Source organism: Macaca thibetana, chromosome 5, assembly GCF_024542745.1.
Source record: "Macaca thibetana thibetana isolate TM-01 chromosome 5, ASM2454274v1, whole genome shotgun sequence".
NCBI lineage: Eukaryota > Metazoa > Chordata > Mammalia > Primates > Cercopithecidae > Macaca > Macaca thibetana.
In genome coordinates this window covers 184192570-184203205 of record NC_065582.1, presented here as the reverse complement: position 1 = coordinate 184203205, position 10636 = coordinate 184192570, and the positions used below count along the sequence as shown (strand labels likewise).

Below are 10636 nucleotides of genomic sequence, written 5' to 3'. Positions count from 1 at the left end.
AAAATCAGCTGGGCGTGGTGGCACATGCCTGTAATCCCAGCTACTTAGGAGGCTGAGGCAGGAGAACCGCTTGAACCCAGAAGGCCGAGGTTGCAGCAGGCCAAGATCGCACCATTGCACTCCAGCATGGGCAACAAGAGCAAAACTATCAAAAACTAACATTAAAAAAATAAAGAAGGCCCTTTACCCAGTGCCACTCGCTTCAGACAACAAAGGCAGACACAACTCTGACCCTCGCTCTCATGGCAGCTGGGCCACCTGGCAACACCCTCAGTCACTTAAAGAAGGTTCTTTTCTTTTTATTTTTGCAATATCCCATACAAAAGCAATAGAAACAAAAAGTCTTAAGAAGTTTACAATTGAATATTTGAACAGAAAATCTGTACACATTATCATTTACAGCAATTTTACATGGTAAATTAACTGATTGTTTTAAAATGTTCTTTCTAAATCGCTCTGCTCTGCTGCCCTAACTCTTGGAGTATTCTAAAGAATCTAACTAGTGCTATTTACAAGTACCAAATTAAGACCATATAACTTACATAAAACCCATTAGTTTAATAGCTCAATTTAACAATGTCTGACTTCAGGGTGCTGTTATGACATACTGGTAAAAGGCCAAAAACTAAGTTTCCATAAAGATATTAAAGGTGTCTGAGAATACTTTGATGCCTATAAAAGTAGCTGACTCTCAATTGGTCCCATGGATTACACGGTTAAATCCATAACAGTCCATCTGACAAGCAGCAACTGAAGTGCCTGTGGAAAACCAGTTAAGTAGGCCTGTCAGCTTACCCTGGAGAACAACAGGGATTATGCAATTAAGCTTGCTGGAAGATTGCTTCAAGTACACTTTCTTGGATTTAGCGCCATTTACAATTTAAAACATGCAAAATACACTCACTATACATAAAATTAATGTTTCTTATTAATGTTTCTTAAGAAAGTAAGGCAAAAATAATTCATCATGAGATAATGGACTACTAACAGAGAAACCACCAGGTATAAGTGCACACACATGCTTGGTGCCTGGCCAGCCTTCCACCCAGTCGGGGAGGAGCTGTTTCTCTTCCTGGCCGCCAGGTGGCAGTTAGCTCATGGCCGAGAAGTCTCTCAAGGGTTCAGTTAAACAAGCTTCCAAATCAAACTCGTCCTCCACTTGACTGTCCATATGTCTAACCTTGGTGGGTGTGCCAGAGTACACATCCTGGAAAACAGAAGCATGGGTCAGCTGACATTCATCTCACCCTGAAAACAGGGACCACTTCCTACACCCCCACAGCTTATGTGGTAAATCATGTGACGTAATGCACAGCAAGGTGTACACTTCACGTGCAACTGAGATTTTAATAGTGACACTGCAAAGAGAAACCACATGTACTATTTACAAGACACTGAAGTTTAGATGTACACACATTTTATTTTTATTTTGTAGAGATGGAGTATATGTTGGCCAGGCTGGTCTCGAACTCCTGGGCTCAAGCAATCCTCCTGCCTTGGTTGGCCTCCCATTGTGCTGGGATTATAGGAAGGAGTCACTAGTTACTGCACCTGGCCATGTACATAGTTTATAAACACAGAAAGAATTCTAAAAGCCTAGACAACACCACAAATAGTGGCTGTCTCAGGACAGGAAACAGCACTTAAATTGATACATTTTAAAACTGTTTTCTTTTGAGACAGAGTCTCACTCTGTCACTCAGGCTGGAGGGCAGTGGTGCAATCTCGGCTCATTGCCACCTCTGCCTCCCAGGTTCAAGTGATTCTCCTGCCTCAGCCTCCTGAGTAGCTGGGATTACAGGCCTGCACGACCACACCCGGCTAGTTTTTGTTTTTTTTTTTTTTTTTTTTTGAGACGGAGTCTGGCTCTGTCGCCCAGGCTGGAGTGCAGTGGCCGGATCTCAGCTCACTGCGAGCTCCGCCTCCCGGGTTCACGCCATTCTCCTGCCTCAGCCTCCCGAGTAGCTGGGATTACAGGCGCTCGCCACCTCGCCCGGCTAGTTTTTTGTATTTTTTAGTAGAGACGGGGTTTCACCGGGTTAGCCAGGATGGTCTCGATCTCCTGACCTTGTGATCCGCCCATCTCGGCCTCCCAAAGTGCTGGGATTACAGGCTTGAGCCACCGCGCCCGGCCTAGTTTTTGTATTTTTAGTAGAGACGGGGTTTCACCATTGTTGGCCAGGTTGGTCTTGAACTCCTGACTTCAGGTGATCTGCTGGCCTCAGCCTCCCAAAGTGCTGGGATCACAGGCGTGAGCCACTGTGCCCAGCAGACGGTTTTTTTCTTTTTTTTTTCTTTTGAGTCAGTCTTGCTCTGTTGCCCAGGCTAGAGTGCAGTGGTGCGATCTCGGCTCACTGAAACATCCACCTCCCGGGTTCGAGCTACTCTCCCGCCTCAGCCTCCTGAGTAGCAGAGACTACAGGCACCCACCATCATGCCCGGCTAATATTTGTATTTTGAAGAAACAGGGTTTCACCATGTTGGCCAGGTCCTGAATTCCTGACCTCAGAGGATCTGCCCACCTTGGCTCCCAAAGTGCTGGGATTACAGGCGTGGGCCACTGTGCCCAGCCCAGACTTCAGTTTGTAAGGCAGCACGTGTTAACAATTCACCTGCGACCCCCAAGCTGAAAGACTCATCCAAAGAAAGTACTTACAAAGTCGTCCTGAGAGCTGGTCTGGGGCTCAGAGCTGCTTTCTGCAGATTCAAGGTCTACAGGGTGTCTGTTAAACAAAATCCAATAGGTGCATCAGGCACTAACTTAACAAACCCAGGAGATGGGGCGCAGCTGAATTCAAGTCTGTTCGCTACAGACAAACCCCACCCATATGGTACAGCCACAACTGTTGTGTGAGCCTAGGGGACACGCCACTGACAGTGTCCCCTAGAGGCTCCCTGAGAGGTCAGCTTTCAGTGACTATTTGACAGACTTAACCCTAGCCCAATCAATCCAGCAGAGAGAAAGCTGGTGGCAATGAGAAGCAGCAAAAAGATCTGCTGGGCTCACCACACAAGCATCCTTGGAAACAGAAGCACTCATAAGCCCAATTTTTAAGGGGGAGAAACAAGCACTGTGAACATACTATGCATCATCACTAATTTTTTCCAAGTTTCTACTCAGAGAATGGGACACTAGTGTCACACTGGGGGAAAAAACCCGAATGACATCTGTCAGGATAAACTGGTTAAGTCACTTACAAATCGTTTCAAACATGCCAGTCTCTAACATAAATTTCCCAGCACAGAGGAGAAACTCAATTGTTTGTTTAAAACATGTGTCTGAGAAAGGGAGAGGCTCAGGACCAGAGGGGAGCTGAGAAGAAACCCCACATAGAAGGAGGGAGGTACAAGATCATTCTCTCTACCTTCCTGGTCAGCAGGTATTCCCATGATGCAGCAAAAGTTCAGGCCTGAGACATTTCAACTAGGCACAAGTTTAAAAGCCAACAGGGCTGGGAGCAGTGGCTCACGCCTGTAATCCCAGCACTTTGGGAGGCTGAGGCGGGCAGATCACAAGGTCAGGAGTTTGAGACCAGCCTGACCAACATGGTGAAACCCTGTCTCTACTAAAAATACAAAAAATAGCCCGGCGTGGTGGTGCGTGCCTATAATCCCAGCTACTCAGGAGGCTGAGACAGGAGAACCACTTGAACCTAGGAGGTGGAAGTTGCAGTGAGCTGAGATCACACCACTGCACTCCAGCCTGGGTGACAGAGCATCTCAAAAAAAAAAAAAAAAAAAAAAAAAGCCAACAGGGAAAGAAAGCCTTCTTCCTTAATTAAGAACTTTTATTTTCATGGTTGGACAGAAATGACACAAATACTTTTCAGGATATTTATATTTAAAAAACAAATTCCAGAGATTGCTGTACTGTAGGGGAAAAAGAACTCCAACAATAAAAACAGCAAAACAACAAACAAAACCTGTACTCCCAGATTGACTGTGCTTGAAAAAATAAATTCAGTCCAGGAAGCAAACTCCTCCTTCCCGCTGCCTCCCACCCGGTACAGAAGAACTCGGCACCAAGCTGCAGCAGCAGCTGCTCTGCTGGCCAACAGCTGCTGGGGAACTCGGCACCAGAACCTCCTGTCTCAGTGGCGCACAGCTGCTCCAGTCACTGGACCAATCAGAGAATCACAGAACAAGAATGCAATAAAGACATACATTTCTTGCAAATCACATCCTTCTTCAGCTGGAGGATCCCAAAAATGCAGAGCCACCTTCCAGAGTTTGATTTGCTGGTCCCACGAACGTCGACTATACTTCTTAAATTTATTAGGGGTCTTGGGATGAATGCCAGGTTGTCGAAGGTGTCTACAGGAGAAAGATTATTCTAGCACATGCCCACATGCCACTCACCTTTCCACATTAGCTCGAAGATTAACCAAACTATGAGATTAGTATTATTTTTAAAATTATAGATTGCCAGGCATGGTGGCTTACGCCTGTAATCCTAGCATTTTGGGAGGCCGTGCCAAGATAACTTAAGCTCAGGAATTCAAAAAAGGCCTGGGCAACACAGTGAGACCTCATCTCTATTAAAAAAAAAAAAAAAGGCCAGGCGCCAGTGGCTCACACCTGTAATCCCAGCACTTTGGGAAGCTGAGGCGGGCAGATCACGAGGTCAAGAGATCGAGACCATCCAGGACAACATTGTGAAACCCCGTCTCTACTAAAAATACCAAAATTAGCTGGCCCTGGTGGTGCGCGCCTGTAGTCCCAGCTACTTGGGAGGCTGAGGCAGGAGAATTGCTTAGAACCCGGGAGATGGAGGTAGCAGTGAGCTGAGATTATGCCACTGCACTCCAGCCTGGGTGACAGTGCGAGACCCCGTCATGAAAAAAAAAAGAAAAAACAAAAACAAAAAACAGCTAGGGGCTGGGCGCAGTGGCTCACACCTATAATCCTAGCACTTTGGGAGGCCGAGGCGGGTGGATCGAGTCACCATCCTGACCAGCTTGGACAACGTGGCAACACCCCGTCTCTACTAATACAAAAATCAGCTGCTCGTGGTGACTATAATCCTAGCTACTGGGGGGCTGAGGTAGGAGGATCGCCTGAACCAGTGAGGTGGAGTCTGCAGTGAGCCGAGTTCGTGTTGCTCCAGCCTGGGCAACAGACCGATACTTCGTCTCAAAAATAAAAAACCCTGCTGGACACGGCAAATCACTTGAACTCAGGAGTCTGAGATCAGGCTGGCCAACATGATGAAACCCCATATCTACTAAAAATAACAAAAACTAGCCAGGCATAGTGGCTCATGCCTGGAGTCCCAGCTACTGCAGAGGCTGAGGCAGAAGAATCACTTGAACCTGGGAGGCGATGGTTGCAGTGAGCCTAGATCATGCCACTGCAACTCCAGCCTGGTCAACAGAGCAAGACTAGCCGGGCCGTGGCTCAAGCCTGTAATCCCAGCACTTTGGGAGGCTGAGAATCAAAGGTCAGGAAAAAAAAAAAAAAAAAAAAAAAAAAAAAGGCTGAGGCAGGAGAATGGCGTGAACCCAGGCGGAGCTTGCAAGAGCTCCACCTTTTCCAGCCCGGGTGACAAAAAAAAAAAAAAAAAAAAAAAAACAGGCCGGGCGCGGTGGCTCAAACCTGTAATCCCAGCACTTTGGGAGGCCGAGGCGGGTGGATCACGAGGTCAGGAGATCGAGACCATCCTGGCTAACATGGTGAAACCCCGTCTCTACTAAAAATACAAAAAAAACTAGCTGGGCGAGGTGGTGGGCGCCTGTAGTCCCAGCTACTCGGAGGCTGAGGCGGGAGAATGGCATGAACCCGGGAGGCGGAGCTTGCAGTGAGCCGAGACTCCATCTCAAAAAAAAAAAAACAAAAACAAAAACAAAAAAAAAGTCGGGCAGTGGTCCACGCTGTAATCCCAGCACTTTGGGAGGCTGAGGCAGACAGATCACCTGAGATCAGAAGTTCAAGACCAGCCTGGCCAACATGGTGAAACCCCGTCTCTACTAAAAACACAAAAACTTAGCCAGGCATGGTGGTGCACACCTGTTATCCCAGCTACTCAGGAGGCTGAGGCAGGAGAATCTCTTGAACCCAGGAGGCAGAGGTTGCAGTGAGCTGAGATTGCGCCACTGCACTCCAGCCTGGCGAGAGCGAGACTCCGTCTCAAAATTAAATAAATAAAAAATCAACTGAGATTCTACAAAACAAACAAATATGTAAACAAAAAAAAATAAACACTATCTGGGCTGGGCACGGTGGCTCACGCCTGTAACCCCAGCACTTTGGGAGGCCGAAGCAGGTGGATCACCTGAGGTCGGGAGTTCAAGACCAGCTTGACCAACATGGAGAAACCCCATCTGTACTAAAAATACAAAAAAATTAGCCGGGCATAGTGGCGCATGCCTGCAATCCTAGCTACTCTGGAGGCTAAGGCAGGAGAATCACTTGAACCTGGGAGGTGGAGGTTGCGGTGAGCCAAGATTGCACCATTGCACTCCAGCCTGGACAACTAGAACAAAATTTCGTCTCAAAAAAAAAGCACTATCCACCTGGCACAGTGGCTCACGCTTGTAATCCCAGTACTTTGGGAGGACTACTTGAGGCCAGGAGTTCAAGACCAATCTGGGCAACACAGGGAGACTCCCATCTCTACAAAATTTTTACAATTTAGCCAGGTGTGGTGGCATGCACTGCTAGTCCCAGCTACTCAGGAGGTTGAGGTGGGAGGATTGCTTGAGGCCAGGAGTTCAAGACTACAGTGAGCCATGATGGCCAGGCACGGTGGCTCACGTCTGTAATACCAGCACTGTGGGAGGCGGAGACAGACAGATCATGAGGTCAGCAGTGCAAGACCAGCCTGGCCAATATGGTGAAACCCCATCTCTACTGAAAATATAAAAATTAGCCGGGTGTGGTGGCGTGCGCCTGTGGTCCAAGCTACTCAGGAGGCTGAGGCAAGATAATCACTTGAACCCAGGAGGCGGAGGTTGCAGTGAGCCGAAACTGCGCCACTGCACTCCAGCCTGGGCGACAGAGCAAGACTCCATCTCAAAAAAATAAAATAAATACACAGTGAGACATGATCATGCCACTGCACTTCAGCCTGGGTAACACAGCAAGACTCAGGAGGAAACAAAAAAGCACCATCACATTGAATCTTACTATTCCTTTGCTATCTATGTTCCAAAAAATTTAAAAAAAAAAAAAAAAAAAAATTTTTTTTGAGATGGAGTCTTGCTCTGTCACCCAGGCTGGAGTGCAGTGGTGCAATCTTGGCTCACTGAAACCTGCTCCTCCCAGGTTCAAGCGATTCTCCTGCCTCAGCCTCCCGAGTAGCTGGGACTACAGGCGCCCACCACCACCCCCAGCGAATTGTTTGTAGTTTTAGTAGAGACGGGGTTTCACCGTGTTAGCCAGGACGGTCTCGATCTCCCGACCTCGTGATCCGCCCGCCTCAGCCTCCCAAAGTGCTGGGATTACAGGTGTGAACCACTGCACTCAGCCAAAAGTAAAAATTTTTTTTTAGAGACAAAGTCTCACACTCTGCAGCCCAGGCTGGAGTGCAGTGGCCGGATCTCAGCTCACTGCAAGCTCTGCCTCCCGGGTTCACACCATTCTCCTGCCTCAGCCTGAGTAGCTGGCACGACAGGCAACCGCCACTACGCCCAGCTAATTTTTTGTATTTTTAGTAGAGACGGGGTTTCACCGTGTTAGCCAGGATGGTCTCGATCTCCTGACCTCGTGATCCACCCGCCTCGGCCTCCCAAAGTGCTGGGATTACAGGCATAAGCCACCGCGCCCGGCCCACGCCTGGCTAATTTTAAAATTTTTTGTAGAGATGAGGTCTCCCTGTATTGCCCAGGCTACTCTCCTGGCCTCAAGTGGTCCTCTTGGCCTCCCAAAGTGCTGGAATTACAAGCATGAACCATTGCACCTGGCCCAGAAAACTAAATTTCAACCCCAATCCTGCCAAAAAGTTCAGGAAAACACTAAAGCTTTCTTTATATCCTTTTGTGTCTGTGTGTTTGATGGAGCAAGATAGACAAGAACATGCTGCTTAAAGGAAATAGGGCAATGCCAATTATTTTTCTCCAATTAGAATTTTACAGTATTTAACTTAAACTTCTTTTTTTTCCCCATCATGTATTTTAATAAGTTTACATCTATATAATTGCTGACTCCTAAGAAATAAAATGTTATCTAACATTCAAAATTCTGAAAATGATTTTTAAAATCTTCATGTCTTTAGTTTTTTAGTTGCCAATCCATTCTTTATTTACGTCATTAAGTCCCAGTAAGTCTCTATTAAATAGCTCTTAGTAGGTGTGAACTATCCCCAGCATCATCTGTACTACACAATCTAAGCAACTCTTTAGAAATGCAATGCTACAGGGCTTGTTCAAGACATGCCACTGAGACAAGACTACCTTGGGACTTCTTTAATATAACGATCGTAGGCAATTGTGTTCTTCCCATAGTTGATCTGTTTCTGTCTCCTCATTAGGACACTTTCATCTGTCTCAAAGTCAGCCGGCACAGTGGACACAGACTCCTTTGAATCAGAACTGAAAAAAACAACAGATTAACAGAATAAGCCCTGCAATTAAGATCACCATGTAAGGTAAGCCAAGAAAATGTCAAAACACAATAATGGAGGATTCACTCCAGATTCCCAACCATATTAATCCTCAACAGTCCAGAGACTGCATGTATGGGAATTTAGTACACAACAGATATAGTATTTCAAATCAGTGAAGAAAGTATTAATAAAATGCTACTGTGACAATCAGCATTTCTGACAGTCACAATTTTTTTTTTAAAACAAATTACAGGTCTATCAAATTAGAAAATAATCATTTTCACAGCCTTTACCTTCCTGATGATGATTTTCTCTCTCTTCCAAAGTCATTGATGAGAAGTTTCCTTTTATATCTGAGGGCAAAATAAATATTGCTGTTTTTAAAAAAGGTATAAAAATAAAGCAGTCAGGTCTGAGGAAGCTCCACCCTGATACCCTCAGGCACACCATCCTATGAAATCCAGAAGCTCCCTGGGCCAAAAGAAATCCTTGTCAGGTTCAGTTTAAGTAGTGAGATCCACACAACAAAAATGTACATCCCCAAAAACTTAGCAGCCTTAAAAAAAGAAAAAGAAAACACAAATTGAAATATATTTTTATTTTAAAAACACCACACTTACTAATGGGACCCGTATGCCTACTGGGCACTGCATACCTTCTCCAATCTTGGAGACCAAACATGCCCCCTTTTTGTCTTGTTCCTCATGAACTTCCTGAGGCATCTGCTTTCTATTGCAGTCATTACCAGAACACGGCTTTGCAAAAAACAGAAATATGACATCTCCAAAAGGAGTCTAGCGCAATCTAACGTTGAAACCACGAACTACCTTGAGCTCCAAGTTCATGTGGGTATCTTTTTTTGAGATGGAGTCTCACTCTGTCACCCAGGCTAGAGTACAGCAGCACGATCATGGCAGCTCACCACAGCCTCATACTGCTGGGCTGAAGCAATCATTCCACCTCAGCCTCCCAAGCAGCTAGGACTCCAGGCAAGTGCCATCACACCCATCTCCAAAAAAAAATTTTTTTTTTTGGAGAGATGGAGGTCTACATGGCCCAGGCTGCTCTTGCACTCCTGAGCTCAAGCGATCCTCCCACCTCGGTCTCTCAAAAGTACTGAGATCAGGAGTGAGCCACCACGCCTGGCCTATCATGCAGGCATCTAAATTATGTCATGTATCACTGTGCCTCCTCTTAAAATCTAAAATCCACCCAAGTTTGCTGAGGTGTTCAGTGCAGCTTGGACGCCAGAAGGTAATGAAGTAATTATCTCCTGTGCTATCTCCTATCTAGAGTAGCACTAGCTATATAAGACCATCTTTGTATGATTCAGAGATTAGTCCTGCAAATCATGTGCTACAGGGCCTCATTCTCTCCAGTACCACAGATGACAAAGACTGGTTTCAGGTATGATGAAAATCCATTTTCTTTTTTTTTGAGACGGAGTTCCCTCTTGTTGCCTAGGCTGGAGTGCAATGGTGAGATCCTGGCTCACTGCAACCTCCGCCTCCCGGGTCCAAGTGATTCTCCTGCCTCAGCCTCCCAAGTAGCTGGGATTACAGGCATGAGCCACCACACCCAGCTAATTTTGTATTTTTAATAGAGATGGGGTTTTTCCATGTTGGTCAGGCTGGTCTCGAACTCCTGATCTCAGGTGATCCACCAGCCTTGGCCTCCAAAAGTACTGGGATTACAGGCGTGAGCCACCGTGCCATGCCAAAAATCCATTTTCATACTCTTATACTGCTAGTTTGTAGTCTGTTAGTCTCCTTAAAGCACAGTAAGCTGACATTTCATACCCCTTACTGTTGGGAAGTAAGCTGGCCTGCCAGTAACGGCTCACTAAAGGGCCAGGAGGTTTTAAATCACACAGGTCACACTAAAAGCTGCAGCTTTGGCCAGGCACGGTGGATCACGCCTATAATCCCAACATTTTAGGAGGCCAAGGTGAGCGAATCACCTGAGGTCAGAAGTCTGAGACAAGCCTAGCCAACATGGTGAAACCCAGCCTCTACTAAAAATACAAAAATTAGCCGGATGTGGTGGCACATGGCTATAATCCCAGCTACTCAGGAGGCTGCGGCAGTAAATCGC

General features: G+C 46.4%; 1 protein-coding gene across 1 annotated transcript in view; it reads right to left on the bottom strand.

Moving 5' to 3' along the window:
* Window positions 1-283: 283 nt before the first annotated feature.
* The window catches only part of SLBP (stem-loop binding protein), a 72095-nt gene continuing 61742 nt past the window's right edge, over window positions 284-10636 (bottom strand). Inside the window, exons 5-9 of the mRNA XM_050792329.1 lie at window positions 8836-8895; window positions 8391-8528; window positions 4165-4314; window positions 2657-2723; window positions 284-1207 (exon numbers count right to left, since the gene is read on the bottom strand). Coding sequence (XP_050648286.1) covers window positions 1091-1207; window positions 2657-2723; window positions 4165-4314; window positions 8391-8528; window positions 8836-8895 — 532 coding nt within the window. The 3' untranslated portion in view covers window positions 284-1090. The remainder of the gene's footprint in view (window positions 1208-2656; window positions 2724-4164; window positions 4315-8390; window positions 8529-8835; window positions 8896-10636) is intronic.